The sequence below is a fragment of the Schistocerca piceifrons genome, chromosome 2, assembly GCF_021461385.2.
Source record: "Schistocerca piceifrons isolate TAMUIC-IGC-003096 chromosome 2, iqSchPice1.1, whole genome shotgun sequence".
NCBI lineage: Eukaryota > Metazoa > Arthropoda > Insecta > Orthoptera > Acrididae > Schistocerca > Schistocerca piceifrons.
Genome location: NC_060139.1, coordinates 564,056,466 through 564,079,372, shown reverse-complemented (window position 1 = coordinate 564,079,372; position 22,907 = coordinate 564,056,466). Strand labels below are relative to the sequence as shown.

Below are 22,907 nucleotides of genomic sequence, written 5' to 3'. Positions count from 1 at the left end.
TTCTTTTCCAACCTCTGTAGTTACTCTTTGCAAAGTCAGGTCTGTAGTGCAATCATAATTTGGACTGATGACATTTAAGAAAGAATGACTATTTCACACACTTGAAGTCATTACTGGATTGAAATATTTTACTGTGTGTCAAGAATTCACTGCACTGACTATTTGCAGCAAGTTAAAACTGTATTTAGGCTGTAACTTGAATCTGAGCACCTGTGACTCTCATTTAAACTGGAATAAAGGTAATAGTATGTTGAAGCTGCATGTCGGTTCACATCATTTTTCCAAAATTTTTTAGAAGGTGTGTATAGAATCTCACCATAGGAACAATAATACCCTCAGAAAGTCAGTGTGAGTTTCAGAAGAATTCCTTTACTGCAATCTACCTAAGGCATTTGACTGGGTGAATTACAGTACTTTCCTAGATAAATTGAAGTTTTATGGGACTGACGGTATAGCCAAACAATGGATAATGTCACATTGAACCAAAAGAATGCACAAAGTTGTACTTAGTAATTCAACCAATATAGTCTGGGGCTGTAATTCTGACTGGAGAGATCAAGTTTTGGGTCCTCAAGGCTCAGTCTTCAGTTCATAATAGTTCCTCATATATGTTAACAATCTTCTGTCTAATATAAAGTTAGCAGAATTAGTTCTCTTTTGCAGATGACACTAGTATTGTAATCAATCCAAGCACACACATATAAATGGAAGAAATGGTAAAAAAAAAAAAAAATGTTTTAAAGGATCATTGACTGGTTTCCTGCAAATGTACTCACCTTCAATTTTAAAAAGATTTAACTTATTCAGCTCTGCACATCTAGGGGTAATAAGCCTATGGCAAGTGTGACACACGGAGAGGAAATAATAATAAATAGGGTGGAAACTTCAAAATCCTTGGGTGTCCATACTGATAAGAATTTAAACTGGAAAAAACCACATTTTAGAATTCCTTAAACAACTTAAAATCACTGCCAATCTTGCAGAGAGGCAAATCAGCAGGCTGACATATTTCCATTCAATAATGTCACATGGAATAATATTCTGGAGTAACTCATCTTTAAGAAAAGGAAACACACATGCACACACGCTCACATGTGCACGTGCATGCGCCCACACACATGCGCGCACACACACACACACACACACACACACACACACACACACACACACACACACACACTCATTCACAAATCAAGCACACCTCATGTGCACATGACCACTATCTCCAGCAGCTCGGTCCCAGCTGCCAGAGTTGGTGGTCATATGTGTGTAAGGTGTGTTTGCTTATGTGAATGAATGTGTATTTCCTTTTCTGAAGAAGGCTTTGGCTGAAAGCGAAATGAGTAACAGTCTTATTGTTATGTCTATATACAACTCATCGTGTACTCTTTATGGTGTGCAGCAATCTATCCGTGTCCTTATATTGTTGATACTCCAAGCTGGAGTTTTCATTGTTTCATCTCTAAGAAAGCAAGTCTTCATCGCTCAAAAATATGCTTCAAGAATAATATGTGGTGCTCACCCACTAATATCTAGTAGATATCAGTTTAAGGAGTTAAACATTCTGACAACTACTTCACAGTATATTTACTTCCCCCATTAAGTTTCTTGTAAATAATCCACTGAAGTTCAAAAGGAACGATGATGCACATAATTACAATACCATAAGGGAAAATGACATTCAGTACTACATATTAAGGTTTTCTTTAACACAAAAAGATGTGGACGATCCTGTAACAAAACTTTTTAATCACTTATCCAGTGATATAAAATACCTGATAAACAGCAAAGTAAAATTTGAAAACAATCTGAAGTTTCTCTTGACAACTCTTCTACTCCAGAGGAGAATTTCTATTATTTTAATGTGCAAAAGGTGGTGGGTGTGAATTACTGTATATTAAAAAAAAGAAAAAAAAAGAAAATCAAACCTTGACAGACTCTGCTGATAATATTTCTCATTTCAAATTAGAGTTACACCCTCATCTGATAAGTGTTACGGCAAAAGGCCTGTCCTTAATGCCAATGTGTCACCTTATACAGTAATGGGCTTTGGTCCAAACAATTAAAGGCTGTCCCAGAAAAACCTTCAATGAATGCTAGAATTATTTTAAACAGAATTCAATTAATGAGTCTGAATATAGCCTTCTTTATAGAATATCCTTTACAAAGGCCAAATTATGAATTTGAACTTCCTCGATACTTCCAAAGAACAGACTCTCAAGGGGGAGATGGACTAAATATAACATGCTGATGTCCACTCTTGTGAAGGGTTCCATAGATTTCATAACATGTGAATGACAAAACCTGCACATAATTTTATTACCAGACAGAATGCCTAGTCACAGCTATACCAGATGAAGATTTTAAAAGGCTCAAGGATCTGTTTTTATTTACTTCAAAATCTAGTTTTTCTTTTAGCTGATGTACAATGTATATCACTGAATAACTTGACAGTGTCTATGGAGAACCAGTTATCTGAGCACCTCATTTTTTCAGTTGTGTCAGTGGCACCATTTTTTTACAAGTTATTAAAAAATATTTGGTTTTTTAGATTGCAATGGTAACAACGATCATAGCTTAAATATTCACAGAATGAAATAACTAATGAACATTCACATTCCATGTATTTAGTTAGTTCATTAGCCTTACCTTGATACCTGCCGCTCTGAGACTCTCCAGAGTTTCTTGTACTCCATCTTGCAGTCGGTCCTCAACACCAGTAGCTCCTAGTAATATCAGTCCCCTTTCCATTTTTGTATAGCTTTTGGCCACAACTGACTCCCTTCTTGTGCTAAGAGTCTGCCTTGAAAGTTCAATCTGTGCCTTCAAGGTATTGTATTGAACCACATCCATCTTCCTACAGCCAACAACCATAGTCCGCAGGCCTCGCTGTAATTTACAATTTTTTCTCTCACCAATTGTATATATTTGCACTATAAATTATAAATAAGATTATAAAGAATAAGAAGAGGTACTGCCTGCTTAGGTAGAAAATTACACAATTTTATTCTGCATTGCAGCACACTCTTTAAATATTTGTTATGATTTCTGTACATACAAATGTAAGTAATTAAATATTAAGATACTAACACAATAAAAACAGCAGATATTTAAAATAATTGAGGAAGTAGTGGCCTTTTCTCAAAAAAGTGGATTTTCTTGTAATTTACTAGGTAAATTTAGCTGGCGTAAGCAGAAGTAGCATTAAGCTGAACATGAGCAGTTTTCTGTTGATACAGCATACACATTAAGTTGTATTTTGTTAATGTATATCTAGGCTCATTCCACACCATGAAGGTTCTCCTTCTTGGTGGGATCTACAGGTGCAAGACTTGTCCTATACACCCATCCAGCACATCCTACTCCAATCCTGTCACAGGCTTATCCTCCCATCGGAGGGTCAGGGCCTCCTGTGAATGCAGTCATGTCATATGCCAGCTCTTCTGCAATTTCTGCACAGCTTTTTATATGGGTATGACCACAAACCAGCTACCAATCTGAATGAATGACCACCACAAAACTATGGCCAAGAGCAGAGTTGACTGCAAATGACAGAACACACTGCTGAGCACAACGTACTCAACTTAAATGGCTGTTTCACAATCTGTGCCATCCGATCCTTTCCCCCTAATGTCAGCTTCTATATTAACACCAGCTTCTATAAACTACATAAATGTGAGCAGTTCTTGCAATATATCCTTCAGCCCCACAATCCTCCTGGCCTCAATCTCCTTTAGCCCCCTGCCCTACACCCACCTCCAGCTTGCCTCTACATCTACATCTATACTCCATAAGCCACCTTACAGTGTGTGGCAGACGGTACTTTGTGTAGCACTGTCAATGTCCCCCCCCCCCCCCTCCTCCCCCCTTTTCCAGTCATGAATAGTCCCAACAATTGTTGATATGACTTAGTGTGAGCTGGAATCTTCAAACTTCTATCATTTTGCTTTCATGGTCTTTTTGTGAGATGTGGATAGGACTATATTGGTTGACTCTTACAGGAACCTAGACCCTCAGAATTTTCACAGTAAAACTTACTACGATGCAGAGTGCCTCTATTGTAGTGTCTGCCAATGGAGTTGACTGAGTATCTCCAAGACATTTCTGTGCTTTTTAAATGAACCTGTAATGAAATGTGCAGCTTTTCTTTGGATCTTCTCTATTTCCTCTATCAATCCCAGAAAAACAGCAGTATTCGAGTATTAGTTGAATAAGGGTTTTGCAAATTATCTTGGTGTGTGGACTATGTTTTCTGATGATTTTTCCTATGAATCTCATTCTGGTATCTGCCTCATCAATGATTAGTTTTATGTGGTTTTTCCACTTTACATCACTCCATACACAGACTCCCACATGTTTTAAGCAAGTAACTCCTTCCACTGACTGTTCTGCAATTGAGTAATATTACAATAAGGGGTCTTTCTGTCTGTGTATTCACAATATGTTACATTTGCTTATTCTGAGGGTCAATTGTCAATCCCTGCACCAGGTGTTGATCCCCTGCTGGTCTGTCTTCATTTCTCTACAATTTTCCAGCATTACAACATCTCTATATCCAACAGCATCATCCACGAAAAGCCTCATGAGACTTCTAATTTTATTCACTAGATCATTTATACATACTGTAAAAGGTAATGGTCCAATAACAAAATCCCTTGTGGTACACTCAAAGTTATCATTACATCTGAAGATTTCTCTCCATCAAGAATGACATGTTGTGTTCTGTTTACTAGAAATTCTTCAATCCAATCACAAAGCTTGTCTGATATTCCATATGATTATAATGTTATCATTAGGTGATATTGTGGAATATGCTAATGGGCTCGCCGTAGTGCTAACACCAGTTACCATCAGATCACTGTAGTTAAGCACTGTTGGGCTTGGCTAGCACTTGGAAGGGTGACCTTCCGGACTGCTGAGCACTGTTGGCAAGGGGCTGCACTCAGTCCTTGTGAAAAAAAATTGAGGTGCTACTTGATTGTGATGTAATGGCTCTGGTCACGAGAACTAACAAACTAACAACAGCCGGAGGAGTGGTGTGCTGACCGCACACCCCTCCATATAAGCATTCTGTGATGCCTATAGTTTGAGGATGACATGGTGGTCGGTCAATACCATTAGGGTCTTCCAAAGCCTGTTCAAACAGAGTTTTTTTAGTATTAGGTATTGTGGAATTGTACCAAATGCCTTCTGGAGAGGATGAAAAAAAAAAAAAAACAGAATCAATATAGGTGCCATATCTACTGGGTCTTTCATAGATGAACAGAGTGAGCTGGGTTTCACATGATTTTTTTCAGAATCTGTGTTGATTCCAATGGAAGAGAGACTTCAATCCATTTACTGATTTAACATAATACCAAAACTTCTTAGGTTTTTTTTAACATATTGGTAAATAGAATTTTACTTTTGAATTAATTGAGCGTTTCATGCATGTCTTTCCTTGCATTAAATTTGGCTTTGTTCAGCTTTTGTTTCTCTGTTAGGCTCTGGATATTTTTAAATTTGAAGCAGGGTTTTCTTTTCTTTCATAGCAGCATTCTAACATGGATGTTTAACCACAGTATGTCTTTTCTACCTCTCAACACTATGCTCGGCACAAATCTGTCTGGGGCATATTGTACAATACTCTTGAACTCTGTCTATTTATGGTCAACATTTTCAGTCCTGGAGATGAATGTTACATGCTAACTGCTCAGCCATATTCAGTGATGCTATACCTTCATGAGCTGATTCTCTAATTATCTACTTGGTAGTTTTTGGTTAAGGCATTAAAAAAACTCACTATTCTCTGTCTCTCCTATGTGACCTAATCACTTGGGTCTCCCATTCTAGAGCTGATAATCTGAAATATCCCCTTAACACTACACCATGACCAAAAAGTTTATGCAAAATCTTCACCAAGTTTTTCCTCAAATGTTGTGCCACCACCGCTCTTGAGGCATTTAAGTATAATGTTTGATCCACTTCTAAGCACATCACCACCCAAATCAGTTCACATTTGGGATCTGTACTATCCTCACTATGTATAATTGTATTGCATAAAACACACCTCATCCACTTTGCATGAAACCTATATTTGCAACATACTTTCCAGTCAGAATTTAGAATTTCATTGCTGTGCATCTGGTGTCAGTCATCTTTCTGTCCCTGATACTACTTGGGCATTATTAGCATTTACATGTGATACTAGTACTGAGACCTTTCCAAGGATGCTCCTGCAGTTAACTAAAACTATATTAATACTTTCTTCTCCAGTTGGCATGTTTCTTTAATTTATGGGGCTGATACTCTACACTGTCTGAAACCGGAATATGCCTCAGCTGGTCTTTGTAAGAATGCCACACACAACCCACTATCATAGTAGCTGCTTCCTGAGTGTAGTGCACACCTGACCTTTTATGAGGGAGGGGGAGGTCCTACAATCATCCCTCTAACAGCAGAGGACAAGAAAACCACGTCCCAGATTTTCATAGAATTATCTGGGCCTCAGGTTTAAGCCTGCCCTCCAATTAGCTCCAAACCAGAGGACAATGACTCACTCAAGGAACAATGCTGCTTCCACCTCACTTTCTAGTTAGGTGTCTTCACCAAAATAGCCAGCCACCTACACGAAGCAAGGATGACCTTTGATTCAGCTAGCGGGTGTTATTCACGCCAATATGAGCCACAGCTTCTAGCTGTGTGCACCCAGTGTGTTGTCACTGCTGGAAGAGCCTCCCCATCTGCCTGCTATTTCCTTTCAGTCTCTATCACCCACCTATCATTGGAGCTCCCAGAGACAAGCAATGCCACCTTCTGTGCTCGTCTGGATCTTTGAGAAAGGGTAGCCCCAGTCCCAACAGATGAGGTGTCCTGTGCTACCTATGTACGTTCAGCAGTGGACAATGCCTAAAATATGTTTTTAAGGCATAAGGGGGCATCCATCTGACCAGTAACTACTCTTGCCTTCCACTTAGAGATTTGTGACTGTCAACTATTCACTGTTATGTGAGAGCCAATTGACCAGGATGCATGCATCTGAAGGTGCTGTGACATCAGGAATCCCAGGCAATACTGTAGGCACTGAAGCATTCATCTCAGGTGCCCCGATGTCGCTGTAGCCCTGGCCAATGGCCTGAAACCTTGCAACCATGCCCAACATAGCTTCAAGCTGTTTCCATTCTGTGGTCAATTCCTTCTGCATCCATACCCAGCAGACACAGTTCCTATTCATGTTTAATCAATGTTCATTTACACCACAAGGAATGTGGATGCAATCTAAGTACTGCAGCTATGCTGCGTCTGGTTATGAGTGTGTATGTGTACTCTAGCTTGAAAAAAAGGATTTGTCCAAAAGCTACAACAGTTAACAACTTCCTATTTGGGAACTGAGTAATATATGCTTGTTCTTTCTTAGGGAATGTCTCTGTGAACATTCCTTCTGTTTATATACAATATTCAAACATAAGTTCTGTATGCAGCATCAATTCAGGGCCACAGCGGCACCAGTTTTGGAAATTAGTTGCTCCTGATGAAGATGATGGAGGTAAATGTTGATAGCTCAGGGTTTTACCCTGAATTGATGCAGCATGAAGCCCAAAAATGTTTTATACATAAATTTTGCATATCCCATTTGCATTAAAAGCTCACCATAGCAAAATCTGTTATATGTCGCTGTGTTTCTTGCTTTGGACCATCATCTGCAAGTGGAATGACAGCAGACTCAGCACCCTTGCAAAAGAGCCATATAATTCCATCGTCATCTTCCACTATTACAGACATGCGTTTTCGATCTGTAAAGTAAATATACATAGTTTTTAAATTTAATAACATATTACATTTGTAATTTGAAATAAAAGGAAAGAAATTCAGTGCATATTAGCAAAGTGACAAGTTTATAAATGAAATCAAGTATGAAGTAACAAATTTTGTCTCAGTAGTAATCCCAACACTGGCCAAGTCGAACTCTCCATATTATCCTTTCTTCTGATGAAGAAACATATTTGAGTTTTAGAAGGAATGGATTGGTGCTTGTAGGAATTTAAGGCTTTTACTCAGTCCATGGAGTGTGCCTAGATGTTTCTACTGGAAGTGTGATGCCTCTGAATGGCTGGTGTCTGGATAAGTCTCAGTCGAGTGCACAGTTTTCGCCTGTCACAACACAGTTGTACTAAAGAGTACAAAATTTATATCAGTGTGGAAGACTGCTGCAGGTAAGTTCATTTGTATATAACATCTATTTGTAGAATATATGTCTTTGATTGTAACAATTTGTATGTAACATCATTGTACGTATTGTGGTACTTGATCCATTACATTTACAGGAAAAATGATGGACCAGAGGTGGCAGTAGAAACGGGTAAAAGAAATGCTTCCACAGCTGGATGGTTAGCATTGCTGTCCTTGGGGTAAAAGGACCCGAGTTCAATTCCCGGTACCTCAAATTTTTTTTAGGTTGTGGGTCTGGGATGGGGTCCACTCAGCCTCGTGAGGCCAAATAAGGATCTGCTTGAATAAAGTAGCAGCAGCATCATCCCAATATGTCCTATGATCAGAGATCATCACTCCTTGTACTGCCATGCAGACAGCAATCGGCCAGTTGGAACAGGCCTAATGTCTAATCTGTGAGTGGTGGTGGTGGTGGTGTTGGTGATTTTTCTCAGCTACTTCTTAAAATACTTCAAATAAATGTGTTGATACATAACTTTATTGCTTCTATAATATGGTGGTTATTTGTTAAGAAATTGGTTTTATTCCAATGGTTTATTTAATCATAGCAATCTTTCTCTCGATATCCATCAGCTACTGCTATCATCTGTCACTGTACTGCATAATTAGAAGAATGTATTTAATTGATTTAGAATTGTAGTTCCTTTCTTGTTATGTTCTCTCATTTGCCCCAAATTTCCTTAGTGCAACAAACACGGGAAAAAAAATAAATAAATAAAAAAAATGGCATCATTAATAATCAATCTCGGGCAAAATCATCAGATTCTTTGATTTTCAGTTTCAGAGTGACAGGAAGTGGGACAAGCATTTAGCATATCACAGAAGTTGAATAATGGTTCTTGTGTCGTACGGATCATAAATAGTAGCACAAATGAGCAGGCAATGCATATTTACAGACGTGAAAATCAATATCAGAAATAATTTTAGAGGCTAATGCATATATTTGGTTAACAAAAAGTATGTGTGTATGTAAATAATATTAATTTTCCTTGACAAACATGTAATTAGCAATGATAACATGACAACAAATTCAGACATTCACCATCACTATACAATAAGATTATTCAGCCAAAATATTAGGAAATATAATATCTATCACAGTTGTAAACAATTTTGAGAGATAAGGAAGGATGTACAGACCACTCTTTCAAGTAAATATGTTAATAATATGTAATGGTATACACTGAGATGACAAAAATCATGAGATACCTCCTAATATCATGCTGGACCTCCTTTTGCCCAGCATAGTGCAGAAACTTGATGTGAAATGGACTCAACACGTCATTGGCAGTCCCCTGCCTAAATATCGAGCCATGCTGCATCTATAGCCATCCACAATTTCAAAAGTGTTACTGATGTAGGATGTTGCGCAAAGTGGACTATGGTACTCACAGTGGAGCAGTGGGTGTTTGTTGTGGAAAGTTATGTGACAACAGAGTCGTGGCAACAGTGTGGTCTGTTGTATGCTGAGAAGTTTAATGGTGTCAAAGTGCCAGCAAAGAGTGCCTTGCAATGCTGAATCCAAAAATGGTGCCAGACAGGATCTGTTTTGAACAAGTCAAAAAACACTCCAAAATATGCCTGTACACCAGAAAATGTGGCTGCAGTTCACCAGAAAATACTTCAGAGTCTTACCAAATCAACCTGACACATGTCACAAGAGACCAGTATATCACATTGATCGGGCAGATGAATACTCCACCTAGATGAGAACATGCATCCCTACCAAGTGCCTGTTGTTCATGAATTAAAGTTAGCAAATGCTCTGCAGTGCCTCTAATTTTGTGAGTGGCTGTTCAATGAGATAACAATTAATGGCCTGGACGTGGATCTGTTCTTTATGTGTGATGAAGCCTGATTTCACCTGAGCGGTTATGTCACAGGTTCTGGGCAGCAGAGAATCTGTATAACTTCCACGAAAGATTGTTGCTTGATCACAAGGTTAGAGTTTGGTTTGCAGTGTCTGCATGTCATATCTTTCATCAGATGCTGACTTCAGTCCATTACATTACAAACATTTGGAAACCATTTGTGGGAGCATTAACAGAGGAGGAAAATACCTACTTACTTCCAGCAGTATGGAGCAACTGCCCATACAACCTTGGAACACATTTATGCAATCATCATGCCTTACAGAGTTCTTAGCAGAGCTCAGTCTGGTCATGGTCCTAGCTGGCCATCCACATCACCTGACCTGTCAGTGTGCAATTACTTCCTCAAGAACTGCGGCAGAACATTTTGGATGAGACTGCAGCAATTCAAACAGTCCAGCTCTGACCCACCTTCAGCAACTTGCTGACTGGGGTCTAAAAGTGCCAATAGATGAATGGTGGTCACTTTCAATATCTGCTACAGTCAGGTTAGTACTCTATTTCCTTTCCTCTGCTGTGCTTCATTGTTCCCTGTGTAATCTTACCCTCCCACACAACACTATTAAATTTTTCAAAGTGTCTTCATTAGTTTCAAAAGTTTTGTGGGGTGTAAGATATACAAAAGAAAAACTTTTTACTTATCTTCATTTTCTCTTGTTGTTGGCTCCAAGTCTTGTGTCTAGGGGCACATTTTTGCAGCTGAAATTCTGATTTAACGTTGTGGGTTCTTCATGACTAAATAACTGATGAAGAACTATCTGTTGCTATGATTTTCTTTTCTTTTATCCCATTCTTCTATATCACACTGACTTTACAATCTTCTTTTTCATAAAACCATCAGTTACATTGTTGTAGACAAAATTTAAAAAACACATGCTTTTCAATCAGAGGCATGCCCCCTACTATTCTGCAGTACGCATAATATTCCAAAGAGTTTACAAACTTTCTTGACCAAAGTAGAATCTTTACCACATTATATCATTATTTTGTAATTGATCCACAAATAAATTTAATAATTCATGTTAGATTGTGCAATTAATAATATATTTTGTAATTTCAAATATTTTTCAAAGAAGGGTAATTTTATGTACAGAGTATAACAAATCAATTTCTTTTTATAGATTTTAGCCTGAAATATAATACATTGTACACAAAATCAAATGAAATTCTTTCAGTGAAACAGCTGAGATGTTGTTGTTGTTGTGGTCTTCAGTTCAGAGACTGGTTTGATGCAGCTCTCCATGCTACTCTATCCTGTGCAAGCTTCTTCAACTCCAAGTACCTTCTGCAACCTACATCCTTCTGAATTTGCTTAGTGTATTCAACTCTTGGTCTTCCTCACCTAAACGAGATTCGAGATTAATCCTGGTATCGGCTACTTCTATAGAAAAAAAAGGTTATGGTAGAAGAGGGTGCCCCATTACACTTGGAACTCTGTGCCAATAGATGAATGGTGGTCACTTTCAATATCTGCTACAGTCAGGTTAGTACTCTTTTATTTCCTACTCTTAAACAGAGTATAGCCTAGGCCTAAGATGTCTGATATCATAAAGTATGCTATATTGTACATATTATAATAAAAAGATAAATAATAACTTCAAACTCACCAGATGTAAATTCGAGGCAATCTAGCTTTTTGTATCTACGTATTTTGCCTCTAACCTGAATAGTATTAATGTCACCTTCTTCTCCAAGAAAGACAACGCCACACCTGAAATGGGACAAAAAATTGAAATTATTTACAACTAACCTATTGATCTCACAAAATGTCATCCTGTGAATTCACTGAACTGATTTAAATATCTCATAAATGTGAGATTTGAAAATAAAGCCCGCTGAATTACAAACAATTTGTTGTAATTTTTTAATATTTTATGGTGAGAAATTGCCATAAACATTAGATGAAAAAGAAATTTTTAACACAGAATATAAATTCAATTTCCAAACTGTCCAAAGAGATGAAAAAGCCTTTTATTATTTTCAAATAGGCAGAATATGACCTTTTCAATGCAAGTGACTGCAGTAAGTATGGAAGACATAAATGAAACACAAACTGGACAATGTTTTTTTATAAAATTTATTTTAAATTACATAACAAAGTAAGTACGAGTGATGTTTAATTATTTGCTGTGGAATACAGTTGAGTCCTACATCTAACAATGATACTTCACACTTCCCATATAAACTTCCTTTCTTATCTATCACAGTATTCCCAACATAAGTATGGTATTATTTAACATATTAATATATTAATGTTTATTTCAAATTTCAAACTATCTGTAGAAAGTAAACATATATGAACAGAAGTGTATTTCGAAATGTCTGTTAACTCATTTAACTGATTAATATTTTCATATTGAGGGCAACACCTTCATTACATTTCTAGTATTGATTCCATGAATTGAGCTGTTGGTTTGAAAAAGTGATATATTTTTAATGACAAAATTCACTAAGGAATAAATATATTGGGAAGCTGTAGTTAGTATCCCTAGTTCCCTAAACAGGCTTCTGCAGGATGTTCTTGAGTTCACACCACATAAAACTCTTACTGCACGTTTTTGTGCCCGGAAAACTTTAGCTTGGCTTGATGAATTGCCCCAAAAAATATGGGATTATTTTTTGGGGCAATTCATCAAGCCAAGCTAAAGTTTTTTACATACTTACTGCTTAAGTGCAGATTTTTGCTGATGCCAGAGGCAACATTTGGGTCATGAAAGCCAAAATTGTTCGACTATATAAGGTCCATGTTATGGATGAATAACTTCAACAGTATGCAATTTGAGCATATAGTAGCTAGCTTGACATCCTGACTTGAGCACCATACAGTACTTTTCGGATTCTATCTGGAGCAATATTGTCATTCCAGAACTGTCACTGCACCAAGTGTAATTTTTAAAGGAAAATGGTATTCACTTCCTATGAAGTTCACAGACACTATCATTAATAATAATGCATACTACCACGTTTTCTGTACTGCTACTTGATGTTATAAGTTTCAACTGTAATGTTAATAGTGTTACGTCAAACCAAAATTTCAATTGTGTACATTTGAAACAGCTTTTAATACAAGCACAAATTCCTTATTCTGAACAATGTTTTCATATTTTATTTATGCTGCATTTGTTTAAGTATAATCGCATTTGACAAACAGTTTTATGAGCTACCATAGTTTTTGTGGACTGCTTTGATTTATGTAAATCTGCATAAATGAAGATTAATTATTTATGTAGAATGGGTATTGATCTGCAACTTAGCATTAACTATCATTTAATAAATTTCTTTGAGAATAAATATGCCAAGAATTGAAAACAGAATCAATGCTATGTATGTGTATATCAAAATCTTACCTTGCACTTGCCGACACTAGTGCCTTTTCATCTGGACTAGATGCTTGATAATCTAATTTTGAGTCCATTTCAACTTGGTCATTATTATTCACGCCATTATTTCCAGAAGTTATCTGCACTGAATGACACAAGGCCAAAGCGATCAAGAAGTGTTCTATCTCTGGCTGAAACAGATAATTATACTGAAGGCAAAACACATTACACTGAAAAGAGAAGGAAAATAACTTCAACTCTTTTTTCCCTACATTACCTAAATGTTAATATAATACAAGAGTTTGCTGCTTTTACCTCACAGCAGACATTACCATTATTTTGTAACTGTCAGTTTTAGTTGAACTTCTATCTTTGTTTATTAGTACTCTATTTAGTTTCCTACTCAAATCTCACTTAAACAAAAGTACAGGTTTCATAGTTTTTTTTGTGCATATCTGTTTTCAGATACATGATTAAAAAAATTGTTTTTCAGAATATAAAAATTAAGCAATGGGGCAAGCATTGCCTAAATAACAAATTCAGTGTATTATAAACCCATATCATTTGTCACACATTATGAACTGCTCACTGTATTACAAAAAGGATAGATTGCTGCTCGCCATAAAGATCACATGTTGAGCTGCAAACACGCACAGTGAAAAGACTGTTACACACTGAGGTTTTGACCATGAAGACTTCTTCAGAAAAGAAAATACACTCAAGCAAGGGCATATCATGCACACATTATCATGCTCTCTGGTAACTTTGGTCATGTGTGTGTGAGGTGTGCTTGCTTGTGTGAATCTGAGTGTTTTCCTTTCTAAAGAAGGCTTTGGACAATAGTTCAATGAGCAACTGTCTTTTTCACAGTGCCTGTCTGTAACTGAATGTGTCATCTTTGGGGGTGAAGTGCAATTTATCCTTTTTATAATATTGTTGATATTCAACTTGAACCTTCCATTGTTTGAACTACTCACTGTATAATAGGTGCACACTCTTTCTTGTTTGACCTTGGATGATGATAATTATTATCTTAGAGGGAGGTGTATGCAAACTCTGCCACGCTCAAACCCCTCACACAGTTCAGTTACTGTGCTCCATACTGAGCTTTGAGGTTGCACCAAACAATGACAAATCACTAATATTCTGACATCTTCCAAATCCTTCTGATTTAAGACTAGGGCATCAACATATCAAGAAAAATTGCATGAATAATAGTCACCCCGAGACAATAAAAAAATCATACTTGGGAAGATAAGCAATCAACTAACAGGAATTTTATCATAACTTTCATGGAAATGTATAAACATCACAGTATTGTGTTACAAGACCAATTATAGTTTCTCAAAAGTGCTCCACGTAGGTTTCATTGTGACTGAGTAATGTGTGCCTGCAGAGTGGTGCCCACAATATAGCTTCATGTATACCATACAAGAACGACTGAATGTTATTTGTCTTTGTTTTTTGACCCAGGGGGAACAAAATCATCTGAAATCTCAGAATAATAAAGGATCAATATGGATATAGTGCTTTAAGTAAAATTAAAATGAAAGAATTGGTGGAAAGATTAAAAACCAGAAGACACACAGTCACTGATGAAATGGAAGATTGGTATGGATCTGAGCTGAGACAATGAACTCATGTTAAACAAGGGATTACTGTTAATGAAATTTCATATTCGCAAATGATTTAAAGCAAGGCATAAATCCCCCCCCTCCCCCTCCCCAAAAATCAAGCATAATAAACATGGCTATAGAAGTACACGGCGTCACAAAAAAAGTAAATCACCCAGAAGAAATGGTTGGATGACAGTGTAACTTGACACACCACTGTAAATGATTAGAGTACCAATTCTCTATGACAGGTGGAATGGCCAAAAGCATGCGTTAGTGGTGCTTGTGCATAGTGTTGTTACTGGGCATTGTATGGCATATAAGGAGTGTGGAAAGCAGCCGTTGTCGAATGATCATTGGGAAGGATGTGGAGATGCTGCATACTCATATACAAGAAAGTTATGAGCACTAGGCAGAGTCAGAAAAGGGCTTCATTGTGGGTCTCCATTTGGCTGGCTGTTCAAATCCTGCAATATCCAGATTTGCAGGGCATTTGGATGTGACAACGGCCTGATATTGGACTATATGGGAATGTAGGTGCCATCTGAGAACAGGTAATTAACTCCCTCCAACTTTCTGTGTCATCATGCAGCATTGATGGCAGACTATCAGCAACTGGCCTATGTAATTTCTGTCCCATGAGTAGGCTACCATTAACACTACAATGCAACTGGCTGCGTTTGGAGCAACGTCATGACTGGGAAAATTGGACTGCTGACGAATGGCATCATACTGCATTCAGTGATGAATCACGATTATGTATTACTTCGAATAACCATCGTCATGTATGGCAATGTCCTGGTGAGAGACTGCACTCTTCCAATGTTTTGGAGAGGCACAGCAGTGTTACTCCTGGAGTTATGGTCTGGGGAAACATCCGTTGTAACTTCAGGTCACAGATGGTATGGCTGAAGGAACTCTAATGACACAATGGTACATCACAAACATCCTGTATTTTTGTGTGTTACCTCTCATGCAACAATCTCTGGTGCCATTTTTCAACAGGGCGACGCTCAGGCATATAACAAAGAGTTTCTATGAACTTTGATGTTGAGATACTCCTGTGGCCAGCAAGATCCCCAGATAACTCCCTGATAGAATGTGTACGGGACTATCTCAGGCTTCAACTACATCCCAGTTCCAGTATCAGGATATCACGGACTATTTACAACAGTGGTGGGCCAGCTTGCCCCAGAGAGGATGGCAATCAAAGGAGTAAACATGTTTCTGATGAAGAAAAAACACTTTTTTGACAGTCAAGGCCTCCATACTGGTCTAGCAGTGGTCCAGCAGAAGAGTTAAACAATGGCTAGTGTTCACTAAAGAGATACTTAATTGTAGCTTGTTATGAAATCAAAATGCTGCAGACTTCTCTCATAATGAGTACTGCTGCTTCTTGACAAAGTGCGTCTTTAAACATATGCACATATTAAGGATGCAATATGGCATCTAAAATTTGAAATGTTGGAACATTCACCGTAAAGCATGGACTTGGTGCCATCAAATTTTCACTGGCTTACACCTTTGAAAGAACATTTGATTGGTCATATTGTGCAGAGAACAAAAAGATCAAGGGACAGTGCAAAAGGAGTTGAAACCCATGTAAATAATGTCTGGAGGACATACACAATCTTGTGGATACACAGACCAAGTGTGTTGCCAAGCAAAGTGATTGTTGGGAAAATAAGGTTGAAGCTATTAAGTGATGAGAACTAGACAGTGATTTTTTATGGTGTGGGGCTTAAATTATATTCATAACCGTTATTTTAATGAACTGTTCTTTCATCAACGTTTGAAATTCAATAAACAGAAATAAATTCCAAATTTGACCTTTTTAATAATGGTTCATGGTGTGGGTTTCTGTAGTCATGTCGTAGTTCACGAACCACGGGCAATGTATGAGTGGCCAAGTAAGTGGTCCCGACAGTTGGGATACCAGTTACTTTGGAATAAGGCTGGGCATCTCGGACATATTCTGAGGCGTGGTCACCTTTGTGCTCATACGGCAAAGACTATCAAATCCACCGGTTAGTCCCTCAACAGTTAGGGGTAAAACCCAATGGGACTTGGGGCAAGTAAGGCTAGCAACCTGCGTCCCTGGTACTTTAAATATGATGCTGGCAACAATCAGAGCAAAATGATCGGACCTTTGGAGGTGACGGAGTCCCACCTCTAACTGACAGACCAGGGACTCCTAAGATACGACTTGGCAAACAAATGGTAATGAGATGGGGAGCTATTAATATCAATGGGGGATACTCTGGGAAGAAGGTAGAGCTGGCAGAGGCTGCAAGTAAGATGGGGCTGGACGTTTTAGCTGTTAGTGACATTCGGATAAGGGGTGAGAAAGAAGAGGAAGTGGGAGAATACAAGGTCTACCTGTCAGGAGTCAAAGCAGGAATAGCACAATGGAGTGTAGGGCTTTACATCAGGAAAGAAATGGAACCCAGCGTAGTTGCAATAAGGTATGTAAACGAACGATTGATGTGGATAGATTTGACAGTGTCTAGCAAGAAAATTAGGATTGTGTCAGTATATTCGCATTGTGAAGAGACAGATCAAGATAAGATGGATAGTTTTTATGAGGCACTCAGTGATGTAGTTGTTAGAGTAAAGGACAAGGACAGTGTTCTGCTCATGGGTGATTTTAACGCCAGGATTGGAAATCGGACAGAAAGGTATGAAAAGGTTATGGGTAAATTTGGAGAGGATATGGAGGCCAACAGGAACAGGAAACAACTCTTGGATTTCTGTGCCAGTATGGGCTTAGTAATCACAAACTCGTTTTTTAAACATAAGAACATTCATCGGTATACTTGGGAAGGCAGGGGAACCACATCTGTCATTGACTATATAATAACAGATCAGGAATTCAGGAAGGCTGTGAGGGACACACGTGTATTCAGGGGATTCTTTGATGACACTGATCATTATTTAATCTGCAGTGAAATTGGGATTATGAGGCCGAAAGTGCAGGAGGTCAGGTCCTTATGTAGGAGGATAAGAGTGGAGAAACTTCAGGATAAGGAAATCAGGCACAAGTACATAACAGCGATCTCAGAAAGGTACCAGTTAGTTGAATGTAGTCAATTACAGTCGTTGGAAAAGGAATGGACAAGGTACAGGGACACAGTACTAGAAGTGGCTAAAGAATGTCTTGGAACAGTAGTGTGTAAAAGTAGGATGAAGCAAACAGCTTGGTGGAATGACACAGTCAAGGCAGCCTGTAAAAGGAAAAAGAAGGCGTATCAAAAATGGCTACATACTAGAACTCAGGTAGACAGAGAAAGTTATGTTGAAGAAAGAAACAAAACCAAACAGATAATTGCAGCATCCAAGAAGAAATCTTGGGAAGACTTTTGAAACAGGTTGGAGACTATGGGTCAAGCTGCTTGAAAACCATTCTGGAGTGTAATTAGCAGTCTTCGAAAGGGAGGTAAGAAGGAAATGACAAGTATTTTGGACAGGTCAGGAAAACTGCTGGTGAATCCTGTGGATGCCTTGGGCAGATGGAGGGAATATTTTGAAGAGTTGCTCAATGTAGGTGAAAATACGATCAGTAATGTTTCAGATTTCGAGGTAGAATGGGATAGGAATGATGATGGAAATAGCATCACATTTGAGGAAGTGGAGAAAACGGTCAATAGATTGCAGTGCAATAAAGCAACTGGGGTCAGGTCTTAAATGGCTACACAGGATAACTGAAATGGCCTGGAAGTCGGGACAGGTTCCATCAGACTGGACAAAAGCAGTAATCACACCAATCTTTAAACATGGAAACAGAAAAGAGTGTAACAACTACAGAGGTATCTCTTTAATCAGCGTTGTGGGTAAAATCTTCTCAGGTATTGTTGAAAGGAAAGTGCGAGTATTAGTTGAGGACCAATTGGATGAAAATCAGTGTGGGTTTAGGCCTCTTAGAGGTTGTCAGGACCAGATCTTTAGGTTACGGCAAATAATGGAGAAGTGTTATGAGCAGAACAGGGAATTGTATCTATGCTTTATAGATCTAGAAAAGGCATATGACCGGGTTCCTAGGAGGAAGTTATTGTCTGTTCTACGAGATTATGGAATAGGAGGCAAACTTTTGCAAGCAATTAAAGGTCTTTACACGGAAAGTCAGGCAGCAGTTAGAGTTGACGGTAAATTGAGTTCATGGTTCAGAGTAGTTTCAGGGGTAAGACAAGGCTGCAACCAGTCTCCACTGTTGTTCATATTATTTATGGATCATATGTTGAAAACAATAGACTGGTGGGGTGAGATTAAGATATGTGAACACAAAATAAGCAGTCTTGCATATGCGGATGACTTAGTTGTGACGGCAGATTCGATTGAAAGTTTGCAAAGTAATATTTCAGAGCTAGATCAGAAATGTAAGGACTATGGTATGAAGATTAGCATCTCCAAAATGAAAGTAATGTCAGTGGGAAAGAAATATAAACGGATTGAGTGCCAAATAGGAGGAACAAAGTTAGAACAGGTGGATGGTTTCAAGTACTTAGGATTCATATTCTCACAGGATGGCAACATAGTGAAACAACTGGAAGCGAGGTGTAGCAAAGCTAATGCAGTGAGTGCTCAGCTACGATCTACTCTCTTCTGCAAGAAGGAAGTCAGTACCAAGACTAAGTTATCTGTGCATTGTTCAATCTTTTGACCAACTTTGTTGTATAGGAGCGAAAGCTGGGTGGATTCAGGTTACCTTATCAACAAGGTTGAGGTTATGGATATGAAAGTAGCTAGGATGATTGCAGGTACTAGTAGATGGGAACAATGGCAGGAGGGTTTCCACAATGAGGAAATCAAAGAAAAACTGGGAATGAACTCTACAGATGTAGCAGTCAGGGCGAACAGGCTTAGATGGTGGGGTCATGTTACACGCATGGGAGAAGCAAGGTTACCCAAGAGACTCATGGGTTCAGCAGTAGAGGGTAGGAGGAGTTGGGGCAGACCAAGGAGGAAGGTACCTGGATTCGGTTAAGAATGATTTTGAAGTAATAGGTTTAACATCAGAAGTAGCACCAGTGTTAGAACTGAATAGGGGATCATGGAGGAATTTTATAAGGGGGCTATGCTCCAGACTGAACGCTGAAAGGCATAATCAGTCTTAAATGATGATGACGATGATGATGATGATGATGATGATAAACACAACAGTGTAAAAAAATTACAGTTCTGCTGCAACCTCCTCCTTTTAAGATGAAGAATGTACTTAAATACTGGGTACATTTTAATCTTTACTGGTGTGTGGCTAATATTACTGTCATTACAATTTGTAAATAATGAGACAAATGTAAAAATTAGGTCTAGCTGGCATGAAAAAATACAAAATATGCAGGTCAAAAATTTGTTATTACATTCACACATATACACTTTGTTCACTTTTTTGTAATTAACACACTGACATTTGACTGTATTGTTGTTTATTTAATTATGACCTGGGTTTTGACCATTGTTGTATATTTAATTACGACCCAAGTTTTGGCCTTTTATGCCATTTTCAAGTGATTGAATGTATGTCATTAATATATATTGCACAGGACATCAAGCTCAAAATTGGCCATAAATTAAGAAAAATATATAATAAATTTCTAACTTATGGCCATTTTGAGCTTGATGTCCTGGAATATATGTTAATGACATAAACTCAATCACTTGAAAAACAGCATAAAAGGCCAAAACCTGCATCACAATTAAATGAACAACAATACAGTCAAATGGCTGTGTGTTCATTTATAAATTAGTGTATGACTGTTGCTCAGTAACATCACAAACTGTTTCCATTTTTTTTCTTTTACACAGTCACTAAAATTTTCCAAACACTTTTGAAACTGTGGAACAAGCTATTAAAGTATTTTATGACAAATATTCATGCTTGGGATGCCAGCCAGTACAGAGCTGAAGTTTTCAATGCTTCATTGTCATACAGATGTTAAGGAAGACTCCGCTATCAGGCTGTAGGTACAGATGACAGTCACTGCATACGAGATCTCTGTTATAAAGTGGTGTTCAAAAAGTTTCCATCTGAGTTTCTGACACACCTTATGTGCAGATTTTCATATAATGCTCTCCAGGACACCTGCAGTAACTTTATAGTGAAGTGACTAATTCTGCAGTTATGATTTTCTGATTTTCCACTACTTTATCACTCACATGCACAAAAATGTTTTCTTTTTTCCTCCTCATGCACATTTGTATGACCTTTACTAAGTACAAAACGCTTATTTTTCATTCACTCCCTTCTGGAGGTTCATAAATATCATACAATTATAGGTGAACATCAACCACATATCCTATTTTGTACTAAGAAATCAAATCAATGACCACAACTCACACACAGTTGTATTGTTAATTTTCCAGGCTATTTAACTCCCTACCACACAGACATGAGGATTGATCACTATCACACAGAGATGAGGAAACAATGATATGATGAATTTTGGTTACTTGTATACACATGGTCCATACTATCTGTTGTGCAAGTACATGCTGTTTATTGCTGTCACATTTTTTGGCTAAATGGCTTTAGATGCATCAAGTAAAGATCAGCAGTAATATCTGTTTAAAAAAACACTTGAACACTGACAACATGCATGGCATGTTATATACATTTGCTACATTTGGTCATAAGTTCATTGTACTAATTAAGAAAACAGTTTTTAACCTATAACACAACTTATCATGAAGAATACAAACTAACAAAAAACAATTTGTAGACACTTACTGTCATGCACTGTAAGAGAATACTGTTCCTTTCTGTGCCATCTTCTGTAAGCCTGAATAGTTCTCCATTATTCTCAACATATGCCACTCCCCCAATTGAACAGCGGCGAAACTGCATATCATTTTCTGTTAATGTTCCTGTTTTATCTGTAAACAGATATTCAACCTGTAACAAAATGACAAAAATTATGTGCCTGAAGCAATAATTACCACTATGTAGTACTCATTATTTTATTCACATAAGCATGAATTGTTAACCCACCCCATATTTATTAATAAGATTCAGTTCTCTACTTGTCTTCCTAATATTAGGTTATCAAATGGCTGCAACCAGTGACATAATTTTCACTTCTTCATACACAAAGATGATTCTTATTTAATTAAAAAAAGTGGCTGTAGCACAGCATTAAAAGACAAGCTTAGTGACAACAAATTATAATAAGGCTTCCTGACATACACTATGTGATCAAAAGTATCCAGGCACTCCCAAAAACATACATTTTTAATATTAGGTGCACTACGCTGCCACCTACTACCAGGTACTCCATATCAGCGACCTCAGTAATCATTAGACATCGTGAGAGAGCAGGATGGGGTGCTCCGCAAAACTCATGGACTTTGAATGTGGTCAGATGATTGGATGTTACTTGTGTCATAAGTCTGTATGTGAGATTTCCACACTCTTAAACATCCCTAGGTCCACTGTTTCCAATGTGACAGTGAAGTGGAAACATGAAAGGACATGTACAGCACAAAAGCAAACAGGCCGACCTCATCTGTTGACTGACAGAGAGAGGGTCGTATGTGTAATAGGCAGACATCTATCCAGACCGTCATACAGGAATTCCACACTGCATCAGGATCCACTGCAAATACTATGACAGTTACGCTGAAGGTGAGAAAACTTGGATTTCACAGTCAAGCGGCTGCTCATAAGCCACACATCACTCCAGTAAATGCCAAACGATGCCTCGCTTGGTGTAAGTAGTGTAAACATTGGACAATTGAACAATGGAAAAATGTTGCGTGGAATGACAAATCATGGTACACAATGTGGTGATTCATTGGCAGGGTGTGGGTATGGCGAATGCCCGGTGAGCATCATCTGCCAGTGTGTGTAGTGCCAACAGCAAAATTCGGAGGCGGTGGCGTTATGGTGTGGTCATGTTTTT

The 22,907-nt window shown here is 38.0% G+C and overlaps 1 protein-coding gene across 1 annotated transcript in view; it reads right to left on the bottom strand.

Annotated features, from left to right (window-relative positions):
• The window catches only part of LOC124777471 (phospholipid-transporting ATPase IF-like), a 442,189-nt gene that overhangs the window by 88,360 nt on the left and 330,922 nt on the right, over positions 1-22,907 (bottom strand). Inside the window, exons 12-16 of the mRNA XM_047252898.1 lie at positions 21,737-21,901; positions 13,427-13,590; positions 11,687-11,790; positions 7,630-7,772; positions 2,650-2,889 (exon numbers count right to left, since the gene is read on the bottom strand). Of these exons, the coding sequence (XP_047108854.1) occupies positions 2,650-2,889; positions 7,630-7,772; positions 11,687-11,790; positions 13,427-13,590; positions 21,737-21,901 (816 nt within the window). The remainder of the gene's footprint in view (positions 1-2,649; positions 2,890-7,629; positions 7,773-11,686; positions 11,791-13,426; positions 13,591-21,736; positions 21,902-22,907) is intronic.